This window comes from Eptesicus fuscus, chromosome 10 (assembly GCF_027574615.1).
Source record: "Eptesicus fuscus isolate TK198812 chromosome 10, DD_ASM_mEF_20220401, whole genome shotgun sequence".
NCBI lineage: Eukaryota > Metazoa > Chordata > Mammalia > Chiroptera > Vespertilionidae > Eptesicus > Eptesicus fuscus.
This window is the reverse complement of record NC_072482.1, coordinates 28,255,277-28,271,820: the sequence shown is the minus strand read 5'-3', so window position 1 is coordinate 28,271,820 and position 16,544 is coordinate 28,255,277. Positions and strand designations below refer to the sequence as shown.

The 16,544-nt window shown below is 35.5% G+C and overlaps 1 protein-coding gene across 1 annotated transcript in view; it reads left to right on the top strand.

Moving 5' to 3' along the window:
* The window catches only part of EYS (eyes shut homolog), a 1,391,558-nt gene that overhangs the window by 511,458 nt on the left and 863,556 nt on the right, over positions 1 to 16,544 (top strand). The window contains 3 exon segments of the mRNA XM_054722350.1: positions 2,200 to 2,371; positions 3,354 to 3,432; positions 11,820 to 12,007. Coding sequence (XP_054578325.1) covers positions 2,200 to 2,371; positions 3,354 to 3,432; positions 11,820 to 12,007 — 439 coding nt within the window.

Genomic DNA, 16,544 nt, shown 5'->3' with positions numbered 1-16,544 from the left:
GATTTCTCTGATGGATCTGGGCAGAGTAAATTGAAATCCTTGTGGAAAGGATTCACCATTCTAGATGCTGTTAAAAGCATTCATGAGTCATGGGAAGAGGTAAAATATCAACATTAACGGGAGTTTGGTGGAAGTTGGTCCAATCTTCACAGATGACTCTGAGTGGTTTAAGACCTCAGCAGAGGAAGGAACTGCAGTTGTGGTGGAAATAGCAAGAACACCAGGATTAGAAGGGAGCCCTGCAGAGGTGACTGGATTGCTGCTGCAGTCTCATGATGAGGGTGAGGATACACTCCTATTAATGGATGAGGAGCTGCTTCTTATAGATGAGCAAAGAAAGTTGTTTCCTGAGATGGAATGTACTCCTGGTTGAGATGCTGTGAGGATAATCAAAATAACAAGATTTAGAATATTGCATCCACTTAGTTGAAACCGTGGCATGGTTTGAAAGAATTGACTCCAAATTGGGGGGGAAAAAGTTCTCTTGTGGGTAAAATGCTGTCAAACATCCATCACATTGTACAGAGAAATCGTTCATGAAAGAAAGAATCAATCGATGTGGCAAACTTCATTGTTGTCTTATTTTAAGAAATTGTCACAGCCACCCCAACCTTCAGCAACCACCACCCTGATCAGTCAGCAATCATCAACATCGAGGCAAGACTCTTCACTGTCAAAAAGATTATGACTTGCCGAAGGCTCCAGATGATAGTTAACATTTTTTTAGCAATAAAGTATTTTTAATTATGTATGTGCATTGCTGTTTTTTAGACATAATTCTATTGCACACTTAATAGACTACAATATAATCTAACTATAGCTTATACATGCACAGGAAAACCAGAAAATGTGTGTGACTCACTTTATTGCTGTGGTCTGGAACCAAGCCCACAGTGTCTCTCAGGTATGCCTGTACTTTCCCTCAGCGGATGGCATCTGCCTATCAGATAGATTACATAACTAGTGCTGTTTGGGCTATTTCTGATTGATTGGCTTAAGATTCCATTACTGGGAGAGCTAAAACTGTAATTAAGTGTCAGTTTGGTGACATGAGGCTTAGCATAAGTTACTCCTTTTGGGGCCTGTTGTCATGCTTTTAACAGTGTACATTGTACTACTCAGCATAACAATTTGTGCACATATCATAGTAGTTGCAAGATAGTCCATTTAAACTAATGATTAGAAGTACAAGTTACAGAGAACATGATTTGAATCCTTATCTGCTGCAATGGCCTATGTGATCTGGAAGAGTGATTGACACTCTCCAAACCCTTGTTTACTCAATAGTGGTTTAAAGTTAATATCTCCCTTCATGTTTGATGAGCATTAATTAAAACAATGTGTGTAAAGCCTTCAGCACAGGGCCTGGCATACCAGTAATGGTAGTTTTTGTTAGTAGATGCTCAGTACAGATGGACACAGTGAATAAAGGGATTCATCTAAACATTTTATAATAATTCTCTACTTTTTCCTAATATCTGCATCATGTGAAACCTAAAACACAATCTACCTTTCCATTAAGCTTTGCTTATGTTATTTCTCTAGATGTTTTCTATCTATAAAAATTGTCTCTCTGACATGTTTCTGGATTAACATGTTGTTCTTTCTCTCTTTTTTGGAATTTTTTTGTGTACTTCTACTTGAGCACAGAAGTGGTACATGGTAGGAGCTTAATAAATATTCAAAACTTGGCCTTTGAAAACACTAGGTATTTAGCCAAAGTTAGATTACATTTACTAGTAGAGATCTCAGATAGCCCATTAATAGACTCACCAGGACCAAATTTAGAAAACTTCTAACCCTTAATTCCTGTAGGTAATAAATATTTGATTTTCAAGAATCATTACCAAAACATGTAGGAATTAATGTTCATAGTGATAACTCGATATAATTCATTATTTCACTAATATTCACAATAAAGAACTCATACTGGAAAATAATATTTTAAGTAGATTAAGCTGGTGGTTTATTTTTCTCATTCACATTAAATTAGTAGTCTGAGGGTTCATACCTAAACACATTTAACCTTAAAATTGTATTTATTTGTTTATTTGTTTGTTTGTTTTGTTTTGCTACAAGATGTCAAATTATCTTTATGGGAAGGGAGCCTTGATTTCTTGGTGACATTTATCATAATGAACAAACTTTTGTGTTTTGCTTATAAATAGGCTCATGTTTTGTTTTGTTTCTTCTATGTAGGCATCACTTGTGAAGTAAATATAGATGAATGTCTATCAAAACCCTGTCTCCATGATGGATCTTGTATTGATGGCATCAATCATTATACCTGTGACTGCAAGAGTGGCTTTTCCGGAACACACTGTGAAACAAATGCAAATGATTGCCTCTCAAATCCTTGTCTGCAGGGAAGGTAGCTATTTTTTGTTTTTCTATTATTAAATCTCAGAGAGTATATTTAACTCACAATACTTAAGACTTAATGTCAAGGGAAAGTTGATAAAGTTAATTTTAATTATGCTCCTTCATAAAACTAGAGCTAAGTACAGTTAAGATGACAGATGCTGCCTGTTCTACTTAATGCAATGCACTGATACATTTTCTCTGCTCTTCTTTTATTTCTACACATTAGCATAAATTTCAATAAATGCAGATTAATTGGGCTTTAATATACTCACAGTAATAGAAGCAGCAGGTAGGACGAGAAGACATTCTATTATTTGCTCTGTGGAGGGATAATACCACACACTTAGTATTTAATATGTTCCTAAGTAAACTGGTTCTTTCATCCCTATGTGCGTGTAAGCTATTTTGTGGATTTCTTTATGGAATTGTATAATAACGCTTCTTCTCATTGATACCAAATTAGTTTATGCAAATCCAGAATAGGGGCATTTCTAGGAGATGCCAGTGGCAAAGAAGAATGTCTTTCAGATGCACCAAGTTGTCTTTGCAGCATTATTATTACTTGTTTTTTCCTAGTCCTGCCACTGACTTTGTACAAAGGGAAGGCAGGATGAAGATGGATAGCTCATTGCAATAGAGTTCAGCCATAGCTGCCTTCAGTTTCCTATATTAGCCCTACACGTACTGTAGATCTTCTAGAACTCTTCTTTCTTTTCATTGCCATGGGGAAGATGGCAAAAATGAAAATTGATTTGTTCTTTCAACCCAGTCACCTTGAAGGATAAGAAACCGGAATAGACTGCCTTCTGTTCATGGGAGTGTGTGTGTGTGTGTGTGTGTGTGTGTGTGTGTGTGTGTGTGTGAGTTTGTTTTTTTGGTTTTGGTTTTATTTTTACCTGAACTGGAAAAGAGCAATTCTAAATATTTAAACTCTCTTGAATTTATGCTTTAATGTCTTATTTACTTAAAAATGTAATTCTATGTTTCAGATGCACATATGTCACTAATGAATATCAATGCTCCTGAGATACAGAATGGACCAGCTCAAGATGTGAGATCAAGATTAATGTAAGTTGAATAATTTTGATTAAATCTAAAGTAATTCAAAAGAACAATCAAACCACTTGCTGTAGATTTCAGAGTTATTTCTTCAATTATTAATTATTTAACTACTCAGTTCCTCACCATTTCTTTTTGGAATTTTTCAGCTGCTTCAAACAAACATCACAGCCTCTTTTTGCCTTTTCCCCTCTGTCTCTTGTTATCTTAAACTTCTGAAATCTGGAGCCTTCATTAAACTAAATTCTGGATATGGTCATTAAACAAAGTACCTTAGAAGGTTTGTAATTTGTCACATGCCTACCTCTCTCTACTCTTAGAATATACAGGTGTCTGTGTATGTGTAGGGATGAGAGAAGATTCAATGATCCAGATAACACACACACACACACACACACACACACACACACAAATAAATACTAGATGGATATGCCCAGAGGTGGGTATATGTAGCAATCCTTAACACCTATAGTACTCTCAGGATCTTTCGTCCAGTATTCAGGAGTCCAATGTGATCTAATGGACATATGGTATTTTATGTGGAATGCCTAATCTGTTGGGAAATGTTGGTTGCCTGAAATTTGTGACTATTCCTGGGACATGAGACTCTCATGAGCCTTTCTGGATAAAGGCGAGTTCTTCCAAATCCTTCCTGCTAACAGGGACATGGTAAAGGAAGGAAGCATAGGAACTAAAGAAGCCTTCAGCATAGTGAGACTGTGGATATTTTATTTAAATCCTTTCTGTTCCTCTCTCCTATCTTAGTAAAATACAGTTTATACATCATAGGGTCATTGTATGGTCATGTACATAAGAGGTGATAGATACTCAGTAAATGATCCTTTGGAGAGAGTGATGGGGTACTTAAATGCATTAAGGGGAAAGATGATTGACCTCTATTTTCCTACTTACCTTCTGTGTGTTCTTGAACAAATTATGTACTTACATTCTGAAATCATGTTTTAGCTATTCAGTGAGGGTCATCATAGCAACTACTTAGATTGTTTTGGGAATTAAATTAGATAATGCATGTAAATCAATTAGCGCATTTTTTGACATATTATATTTTTAAAAGCTTAATTATTCATTGATATTATGTTGATTTTATTCTAGATAATGAAAATCATACATAACTTGGAAAAGGACATGTTTTAGTTACTAAATTTCCTGGTATATGAAGCATATATCTTGTTTGTGTGGTTGCATATAATGCCTGCAGTAATCTCTAAAAACTGTCTCTTGCTAGTATAAATGTGGCATTCTTCTGAATGAATGAAATATATAAATAAATATGTATTTATAGAAATGAATTTGTATATATTAGTATATATATACATTGCTATGAGAAGAATTGTTAAAACTGTCTAGATTTATTTCTAATATTTTTACATAAAAATGTACTTTAGTGACTTTTTTCCAGAGAAAAACAAGTTTAATGAGGAATATGATCTGTAAGACATTTTTCTATGCATAAACACATGTAAATAAAATATCACAATTAAAACAGGGTAATAACATATCATGTTATATAGTGCAGTTTTTCATGTAATTATATATTTACTAGTAGATACTTTTCCACATCAATAAATACTTTATACTTATTAATTTCAAAGCATTTTTTAAGATATATAAAATTGCACTGAAGATGCTACCTCATTTATTCTTAAAATTCACAAATAGTAGATAAAACAGTCTGGCCAATTCATGGTGGACTCTCTCTACTCCGTCGCTTCATTTTGGGCAATTTTTCAATTAATGGGCAAGGGCTATGAATCATCGGAGAAGCAGAGAGGACATGACTGGGTCCTCGATGCCACTGCTTTGTCTTATGATGCCTTTTATTGGCCCCTTGGTCAGCAGTTTTAACTCTTACTACATCTTCCAGGGAATTGGAATCATTCCTTGACAGATGGCAGTCAGATTGTACAATCTCCACCCATTTTATTTCAAACACAAGGCCTCTTAAAGTCTTCTCACCATTCCACCTCCCTTAATCTGTTCAGAGTTGTAAGCAAAATACCATAGACGGGATGGCTTAAACAACAGACATTTATTTATCACAGTTTTGGAGGCTGGGAAAACCAATTGTTTTAACTATTATATTGTAGGAACCTTTCCATTATAATTGAGTCCTAACCCATTGTTTTTAATAGCTAAAAAGGATTCCAAATAAGTGTTGAAAAATTGTATTTATTTACTGAGAGAATGAGCATACCAGTTTTCCTATATCCTAGTAAATGAATACATACTTTTTACAAGTGTTGACCAATTTGATGAGGAAAATTTATCACTTCATTACTTTAATTTACATTTTCCTAAGTTACTATGAAGATTTAGCACCTTTCCATATAGTTATTTGTCATTTGTAGATCTTTGTGCTTTGTGTAGCCATAGCCTTTGATTAATAGAATTTTTCTTTGGGCTCGCTTGTCTTTTTCTTTTTGGTTGGTATATAGTATTTACAATTATGCATAAAATCCACTAGATTCTGCAAAATTGCAAATCTTCTCTAAAGCTTTATAAAACTAATATACTATGATTTTTTTTATATTTTTATTTAACTTTTTTAATGACTAGGTTTGCATCTCTTTTTAGAAAGTGCTTTTATATAGCAACATTTAAATAAAATTCTTATTGTATTCATCTACAATAATTTTAGCATTAATAAGACTTTTAATACCTTAACTCATCATGAATATATTGTTAGGATGAAAGAAGTCAGTGATTTGATTTACTTTTTCAAAAGTATAATTTATTTTCCCAAGAACTATTATCTAAATTTCACCTAAAATTTCTCCACAGATTTGAAACGCCTTATATTTTATGCACTAAGTTTTCTAAATATAGTATTAGAGATAGCTATTCTGTTTTCCTACCTTTTAAAATCTCATTTTGCCATCTATATTAATTACACACACACACACACATACAGATGAAAGAAAAGAGAGAAGGGTGATATACATAGCAAACACTTCCCTTTATTTTTTTGAGACTGCGGATAACTGCCACAATAGAGCTGATACGCTGTTTTGAGTACTATATCAAATTATAAATATATAATAAAAGTGCTAAAATAAAATAAAGAAAACATGAAAACAGAATAGAAGGAATCAAGAGATTCTAGGATGAAGGAAAACTAAGAATTTGTCACCAGAATATCTAATCTAAAGAAGAACTAAAAGAAGTTATCTAAACATAAAGAAAAGGATTAAAGAAAAAAAAGTATGTGTGCTTGTATTTTTATTTCCTCAAATGTGAGCTGACATTTATAAAAGTCTTCTTATATAATAAGATTATTCACCTTTTGTCTATCATATACATTATATACTCTTTCCTAATTTTTTGTTAATGTTTAATCAATATATAGTGCATATTGACATTCAAAAGGTTAATGTATCCAAACTTACTGAGATTTCCTCTAAAGGTTCTGTGGTTTGTGACAAGTTTGAAAGGGATTTAGTAAAAAAGTTATTCTAGCCCTGGCCTGTTGTAGCTCAGTTGTTTGAGAATAGTCCCATGCACCAATAGGTTGCTGGTTTGATTTCCTGTCAGGACACATGCCTGGGATGTGAGTTCGATCCCCAGTAGGGGGTGTGCAGGAGGCAGCCAACTGGTGTTTCTCTTTCTCACTCCCTCTCCCTTCCTCTTTGTCTAAAATCAATAAAACCATTTTTTAACATTACTTAGTATTTTTCTCACTGTCTTTTAATTTGTAATAAATGATGCATTCATAAGTATGCTTTTCAGGATAAGGTTTGAGTTGGAATCCCCCAGCAAATGGTTAGCTGTTTCCCACAAGTCATTCATTGTACAGAATCTCTCTCTTTTGGTTGAAAACACATATTTAAAATAAAGAAGATTTCATAAACGGGGATATTTATCACACATGCAGAGTACCTTGGTTTCCTACTTAATCTACCATTGCAGATTAGTCTACATTAACATATAGATAGAGTTCTACTTTATTCTTATTAATATTACACGGCTTAGAGGTACCATATTTATTTAGTCAGTATCCTCTTGATGAGAATTTGAGATATTTTAAGTGTATTGGTCTTAAAAAATTATTTATGTACCTTAGATGCAGAAAATAGGGTTAATCAAACACTGGTTCATATTAAGAAATAATTATTAATACTCTCTTGCTCATTTGTGTGTGTGTGTGTGTGTGTGTGTGTGTGTGTGTGTGTGTCCTTTTGGCCTCATAGCCTATTCCTTTCACACATACTTCTGTGTTTATTAGAAATATTTTCTTGCCAAAACCGGTTTTGCTCAGTGGATAGAGCGTCAGCCTGCGGACTGAAAGGTGCCAGGTTCGATTCTGGTCAAGGGCATGTACATTGGTTGTGGGCACATCCCCGGTAGGGGTGTGCAGGAGGCAGCTGGTTGATGTTTCTCTCATCGATGATTCTAGCTCTCTATCCCTCTACCTTCCTCTCTGTAAAAAATCAATAAAAAATATTTTTTTTAAAAAAAATATTTTCTTACATGTTCTTCCTGATATTTTTCTCTATTTCTTTATTTGCTCTGGTCTATAAATCTTGAAACTATATGTTAGGGGCAGATGTCTATCACTATTCTTGCAAGAGCAAAGTCAAATCTAAATGAGAAGAACAAAACAAATGGGGTCAAGGCTTCACTTAAACACTCACACCACTCATGTTCCTTACAGAGCTACAGATTCCTTACAAAGTGTTCTCCATCTTTCGGGTTGCTTGTCCATGTTCGACACCTCATTTTGCCAAGTTAGAGTACAAACGTGACCCTTTCCAGCCTGCCCCTGTCCCCCGCCTCGGGCCTCACCACTCCATTGTCTGTGTCCATGGGTCATGCATATACGCATACAAGTTCTTTGGTTGAACTCATACTCTGTTTCCAAGATCTTATTTGAAGAAAGTATCCCACTACTTTAAAAACAGCAATGCTAAAAGGAAAGATTCTATGAGAGAAATGTTTTATGATAAAGACAATGTCAGATAATACATTTCTACACGTCTGGGAAGTACAGAGATCACAGGACAAATTTTTGGAATTAAACTATACACCTCAGAGAGAACACAACTGAAATAGAGATAACTGGCATGTTTACTAGGCAAGCTGGTGGTTTGCTCTGGCTAAACAGTCTACAATGAATGTGTCACTGCTCTGGTGCTCTCGCACTCTGATGCTCTCACACTCCTGTGCATTTCCTGGCATGGCATTTTGAATGCAAGTTGAGTAATTGTAGCATTGGGGTCTTGCTTAATTGTCTAGATTGCCATGGTCCACAACATTATTCCATGAATACACCAGCTTTTTATTTCTTTAATTTCTGGAATTAAATTAGTGAATTCTTCTTGGGAAGCATTTTATTTTATTAAATAGAGTATAGCAAAATAATATAAATGATTATTAACAAAAGGAAAGGCATCCCTCTTAATTTTTGAACCAGAAAAGATCAAGAACTTTAAGTGACACTTTGATTTTTGTAAAGAAATTGTTTTTGTATTTCCCATTAAGCCTTCTAATTAATTTAGTAAAAGATTCTTGTAAACCCCAGAGATGGAACTTTTGGCAGTCTAAAAATGATTTCTTTCTGCCCAAGGGAAATATAATTCAATTAGTTTATGTAATTCTTTCTAATCATTCATTCTGTATACCAGCCATAGGGATAACAGAGAACCATGTTGTTCAGGCCATTCCCTGTGGAATTCTGCATTTTCATTCCATAAAAATAACTGCAGTACCTGCACAAAGTCTACTAAGTGCCCGTGGGAATGCTTAAGGAGTTCTCATTTTCAGTAATGGTAGAACAAATGTCAGAATGACTTTAATTTATTTAAAAATGTATTTAACTCTATCACTTGGGTGAGCATAAAAGAACACCACCTTGGTTTCAAGCATGACTTAAGTTTTATACTTAAGGACACAATCCATTGAAAATGATAGTAATTTAAACGCTCTGGTGATTTTGACAAATTTTTAATTTTCCATTTGATGTATGATATGAATGCAAAAATAAGTGAGTGAGACTGTTTCAAAATAAGAAGCTTCTGCACAGCAAAGGAAACCATCAACAAAATGTAAAGGCAATCTCTGAACTAAGAGAAAACGTTTGCATGCCCCCTGGCGACCCAAGCAGAGGCCCTGGTATCTGGAATTTATTTACCTTCTACAATTGAAACTGATAAAGGGTTAATATCCAAAACATATAAGAAACTCATGAAACGTGATGGCAAAAAAAGTAAATAAATAAAACACACACAAATAATCCAATTAAAAAATGGGCAAAGGACTTGAATAAGTTATTCAAAGAAGTCATACAAATGGAAACAAGTACATTAAAAGGTGCTCAACATCATTAATCATCAGGGAAAGGCAGATCCAAACCACAATGAAATAAGTTCACAGTTAGGATGTCTATTATAAAAAACTAGAGGCCCGGTGCATGAAATTCGTGCATGGAGGGGGGGTGTCCCTCAGCCCAGCCTGCACCCTCTCCAATCTGGGACCCACAATCCAGGACTGCTGGCTCCCAACTGCTTGCCTGCCTGCCTTCCTGATTGCCCCTAACCGCTTCTGCCTGCCAGCCTGATCACCCCCTAACCCATCCCCTGCCAGCCTGATTGATGTCTAACTGCTCCCCTGCCAGCCTGTTTGCCCCCAACTTCCCTCCTCTGCTGGCCTGGTCACCCCTAACTGCCCTCCCCTGCAGGGTTGATCACCTGCCCTCCCTTGCAAGCCTGGTCCCTCTCAACTGCCCTCCCTTGCAGGCCTGGTGCCTCCCAACTGCCCTCCCCTGCTGACCATCTTGTGGTGGCCATCTTGTGTCCACATGGGGGCAGGATCTTTGACCACTTGGGGGCAGCCATATTGTGTGTGGGAGTGATGGCCAATCTGCATATTACTCTTTTATTAGATAGGATAGAGGCTTGGTACAGGGGTGGGGGCCAGCTGTTTTGCCCTGAAGGGTGTCCCGGATCAGGATGGGGGTTCCCGTGGGGCGTGGGGTGGCCAGAGCAAGGGGCCTATGGTGGTTTGCAGGCCAGCCATGCCCCCTGGCTACCCAAGCAGAGGCCCTGGTATCTGGAATTTATTTACCTTCTACAATTGAAACTTTGTAGCCTGGAGCGGAGCCAAGCCTCCTGCTCGCTCCATGGCTGGAAGCCATTTCTGTTGGGGTTAATTCACCTTCTATAATTGAAACTTTGTAGCCTGGAGTGGAGGCCTAGGCTGGCAAGGGCAGGTGGAAAGCTTGGCTTCCTCCATTGCCAGGGGGCAACCCTGGCCTGCTCTCTCCTGCTCTGTGGCTGCCGCCATTTCTGTTTGGATTTGTTTACCTTCTATAATTGAAACTTTGTAGCTTGAGTGGAGGCTTAGGCCAGCAAGGGCAGGCGGAAGGCTTGGCTTCCTCCGTTGCCTGTGAAACCTTGCTCTCTGTGGCTGTAGCCATCTCGGTTGGGTTTATTTGCATACTCGCTCTGATTGGCTGGTGGGCATGGCTGGCTGGTGGGCGTGGCTGGTGGGTGTAGCGAAGGTACAGTCAATTTGCATATTACTCTTTTATTAGGTAGGCCACAAGAGATAACAAATGCTAGCAAGGACATGGTGGCAAGGGAACCCCTATATGCTATTGGTAGGAAAGTAAACTGGTACAGCCACTATTAAAACAGTATAGATGTTCCTCACTTCTGGAAATTAAAAAAAAAAAGTAATTATCATTGTGATCACAACTGCACTTCTGGGTATATTTCCAAATAAAATGAAACCATTATCTCAAATATCTGTAGTCCCATGTTTACTGCAGCACTATTCACAATAAGCAAGGTATTGAAATAACTCAAGTCTCTATTGATAGATGATTGCATAAGGAAAATGTAGTATCTATATGTCCACTAAAATATTATTCTGTCTTTTAAAAAAAGAAAGAAATCCTGCCATTTATGACAATATTGATAAACCTGGAGAGCATTATGCTAAGTAAAATAAGCCAGACTGAAAGCCAAGTACATACTGCATGGTCTCACTAGTATGTGGAATATTAAAGAAAAAGAAAAGTTAAACTCTTAGAAATAGAAGTAGAATGAAGATTTCCAGGCACTAGGGGTGGGAAAATAGGGAAAGGCTGATAAATGGCACAAACTTTCATTTATAAGATGATTATAACATAAAACAGTACATGATTACATAAAACTTATGTAATTTCCCTCAAAATTAAACAATAAAACATTTGACAGAGTATTTCTGCTGACAAAGTTAAATACCTCTTATTGCTAGAAACATATTTTAGTGACTAGAGGAAAGGAATATCAGATACACTTGCATATATTTTTTAATGTTTAACCTCAATTAAATTTTAATGACATTATTAGTCTGACCACTGATAATCAAATTTTACTCTCTATTTCTTAATTTAGAACTGCACATCAACCCCTTGTATGAATCAGAAGTCAGACCATGGCTTTACTTGCATTTGCCCAAGTTGCTACACGGGTGCAAATTGTGAGATAAGTATTGATAGTTCTGCTGAGCATGAACTAAATATGGACCTCTGTGTTAATGGAGGGATATGTCTTGGTGAATCTGGACACACATTTTACTGCAGGTCAGTGTTTATTTATTCATAATTAATTAAATATATATTTAGTAAAACTTATAAATATCCCTCTAGTAATCCACTCCAAAGATACTAAGTCTAAAAGTAAATTTTTGTCTTAATGTAATCACAATTTGAAATAAAAAATTCTAAAAAAACATTGCTTATATTTTTTCAAATACCATATATCCATATCATCCCATGTATGACTTTTGAATTTAATCATCCCTTATTTTATAATTATTTCATATCTCCCTTCCTTTCCAAAATTGGGTTTTTAATCATTTAGCACATGCAGATTATTTATTATTATGACTCAGTTATTATTCTTTATTATAAACTGCCTAATGTTCCATTTTATTTATAATATATATGTGTGTGTGTGTGTGTATGTGTGTGTGTGTGTGTGTGATTTTTTTCTCGTATTTTGTATTTTTAAACATGGATTTTCTTATTTTACTCTGGTGGTCTGATAAAGTATAAAAAGTAAACATGTTTCTAATATCAGTAGTAATTACATAAAATAAAATTATAAAAATGATCACTTGACCACAACAAGGGTCCTCCAGTTAATCAGTGCCTGGATTAAGTCATCAGTAGTAAATTAAACAATTATTCACAGTAGATACAATGTTATAAATCAAGATTTGATTCATGGAAAGCCACTAAGTTCAATAAATTAAAACAAAATAGAGATAAGTGAACCTAAAACTAGATAGTATTTGTTCAATCAAGCACCATAAAGCTGCTCTATAGAATGTTATTTTAGAGGATGTTATCCACGGGATAGTTACAGTGACCTTTCTTAAAGCATGAAGTCAATGGAATTCAAATCAAGATGCCTGCTTCTTTTCCTGGAATATCTCCCAGGAACAAGCATAGGCATTCATTACTGCTACAGGGTTATTCAAATTTCATTTAAATAAGAGTCATCTGTCTTCAAAATTTTCACTGCTGATTCAATGTTCTCAAAAGACCCCGAAAGTCTCTGAATGGTGAATGCCTTGGGAGGTTCAGTTTCTAGGTGATTTTCACAGTGACTGTGAGGAGCCATCAGAATTGGTGCCAATTTAACACAGTCGACAGTTTATTTACAAAAGAAAACTCATTTAATAGCAGGAAAGATGTGCAGGTAAAATCATCAGATTTTTGTGGGGGTCAAGGATTAATCTGTGATATATTTATTTAAACCATAATAAAATAATAGTTTCCTTTATTGACAAAATTATATCAAAACTATTGTTTTGATCAATATTTTACATTAACATTTTTTTAAATTTAAATTCTTTATTGTTTAAAGTATTACATAAGTCTCCTTTTCCTCCCATTGACCATTCCCCAGCTGCCCCTACGCCCCACCACATGCCCTCACCCCCTTCCCCGTCTGTGGTCTGTGTCCATTGGTTATGCTCATATGCATGCATACAAGTCCTTTGGTTGATCGCTTACCCCCCCCCCTCCGCCTTCCCTCATAGGTTGGACAATCTGTTCAATGCTTCTACGACTCTGGTTCTATTTTTGTTCATCAGTTTATGTTGTTCATTATATTCCACAAATGAGTGAGATCATGTGATATTTATCTTTCTCTGACTGGCTTATTTCACTTAGCATAATGCTCTCCAGGTCCATCATGCTGTTGCAAATGGTAAAAGTTTCCTCTTTTTTATAGTGGTGTAGTATTCCATTTTGTAAATGTACCACAGTTTTCTAATCCACTCATCTGCAGATGGGCACTTAGGTTGTTTTCATATCTTCGCTATTGTAAATTGTGCTGCTATGAACTTAGGGGTGCACATATCCTTTCTGATTGGTGTTTCTGTTTTCTTAGGATATATTCCTGGAAATCAGATTACTGGGTAAAATGGAAGTTCCATTTTTAATTTTTTGAGGAAACACCATATTGTTTTCCACATTGGCTGCACCAGTCTGCATTCCCACCAGCAGTGCATGAGGGTTCCTTTTTCTCCACATCCTCTCCACCACTTGTTGTTTGTTGATTTGTTGATGATAGCCATTCTGACAGATGGAAGATGGTACCTCATTATTGTTTTGATTTGCATCTCTAAAATGATTAGTGACTTTGAGCATATTTTCATATGTCTCATGGCCTTCTGTATGTCCTCTTTCGAAAGTGTCTATTTAGGTCCTTTGCCCATTTTTTTATTGCATTGTTTATCTTCATTTTGTTACATTATATGAGTTCCATATAAATTTTGGAGATTAAACCCTTATCGGCGATAACATTGGCAAATATGTTCTCCCATGTAAGTGGGCTTTTTTGTTGTTTTGTTGATGGTTTCTTTTCCTATGCAGAAGCTTTTTATTTTGATGTAGTCCCATTTGTTTATTTTCTCCTTAGTTTCCATTGCCCTAGGAGCTGTATCAGTAAAGATAGCGCTCTGACATATGTCTGATATTTTGCTGCCTATGGCCTCTTCTAGGATTTTTATGGTTTCCTGCCTTACATTTAAGTTCTTTATCCACGTTTAGTTTATTTTTGTGTATGGTGTAAGTTAGTGGTCTAGTTTTATTTTTTTGCATGTATCTGTCCAATTTTCCCAACACCATTTATTGAAGAGACTGTCTTGACTCCATTGTATGCTCTTGCCTCCTTTTTCAAATATTAATGGAGCATAATGGCTTGGGTCGATCTCTGGGTTCAGTATTCTCTTCCATTGGTCTATATGTCTGTTCTTGGTACCAGCAACAGGCAGTTTAGAGAAGAGTTACTTTGTAGTATAACTTGATATCTGGTATTGTGATTGTTCCAACTTTGTTCTTCTTTCTCAAGATTGCTGCAGGTATTCAGGGTCTTTTTTTATTCCAGATGAATTTTTGGAGAGTTTTTCCTAGGTCTTTGAAGTATGCCATTGGTATTTTAATGGGGATTGCAATGAATCTGTAGATTGCTTTGGGTAGTATGGACATTTTAATGATGTTGATTCTACCAATCCATGAAAATGGTATATTCTTCCATTTGTTTATGTCTTTCTCTATATCTTTTTTCAGTATCCTGTAATTTTCTGAGTACAGGTCCTTTAACTCCTTGGTTAAATTTATTCCTAGGTTTCTTAATTTTCTTTGTTGTAATGCTAAATGGGATTTTTTTTTTTAGATTCTCTTTCTGTGAATTCATTATTGCTGTATAAAAAAGCTGCAGATTTCTGGGTGTTAATTTTGTATCCTGCTACATTGCCAAACTCATTTATTAGTTTGAGTAGGTTTTTATGGAGTCTTTAGGGTTTTTTATGTGAAATATCATGTCATCTGTGAATAATGACAATTTGACTTCTTTTTTTCCAATTTGGATGCCTTTTATTTCTTCTTCTTGTCTGATTGCTATGACTAGCACTTCCAGTACTATGTTGAACAGGAGTGGTGAAAGTTTGCATCCCTGTCTTGTTTGTGTTCTTAGGGGAAATGGTTTTAGTTTTTGCCTGTTGAGTGTGATGTTGGCTGTAGTTTGTCATATAAGGCTTTTATTATGTTGAGGTATGCTCTCTCTATTCCCACTTTGCTGAGAGTTTTTATCAGAAAAGAGTATGGGATTTTGTCAAATGCCTTTTCTGCATCAATTGATATGATTATGTTACTTTTGTCTCTCAATTGATTTATGTGATTTATCACATTTATTGATTTAGGTATATTGTACCACCCTTACATCCCTAGAATAATCCCACTTGGTAATGGTGTATGATCTTTCTAATGTAATGCTGGATCCAATTTGCTAAAATTTTGTAGAGGATTTTAGCATCTATGTTCAGGGGTATTGGCCTGTAATTCTCTTTCTTTGTGGTATCTTTATCTGGTTTTGGGATTAGGGTAATTCTGGATTCATAGAAAGAGCTTGGAAGTATTCCTTCCTCTAGAAATTTTTTGGAATAGTCTGAGAAGAATAGGTTTTAGCTCTTCTTTGATTGTTTGGTAAAACTCTCCTGTGAAGCCTTCTGACCCTGGGCTTTTGTTTGCTGGAAGCTTTTTGATGACTGCTTCAATTTCCTCCATAGTTATCAGCCTGTTGAGATTTTTTTTATTCTTCTTGATTGAGTTTTGGAAGGTCATATTTTTCTAGGAATATGTCCATTTCCTCTAGGTTGTTTAGTTTGTTGGAGTAGAATTGTTCATAGTATTTTTTTCAATTTTTAAGTATTTCTATAGGGTCTATTGTTATTTCACCTCTTTCATTTCTGATTTAGTTTATTTGGGTCCTCTCTCTTTGTTTCTTGGTGAGTCTGGCTAGTGGTTCATCAATCTTGTTTACCTTTTCAAAGAACCAGCTCTTGGTTTCATTGATCTTTTGTATTTTTTTTTTTTTTTTGTCATTTATTTCTGCTCTGATCTTTATTAGCTCCTTCTGCTCACACTGGGCTTTTATTGTTGATCTCTTTGCAATTCTTTAAGTTGTAGAGCTAGATAATTTATAATCATTTTTTTCTTGTTTTTTGAGGTAGGCCTGCCAGCTGCCATCTTGGAATCTCCTCTGCATTAAAATGTAATAGAAAAGAAAATCTTACTCTTAAAATTGTGTATTTACCTAAAGTTAAAA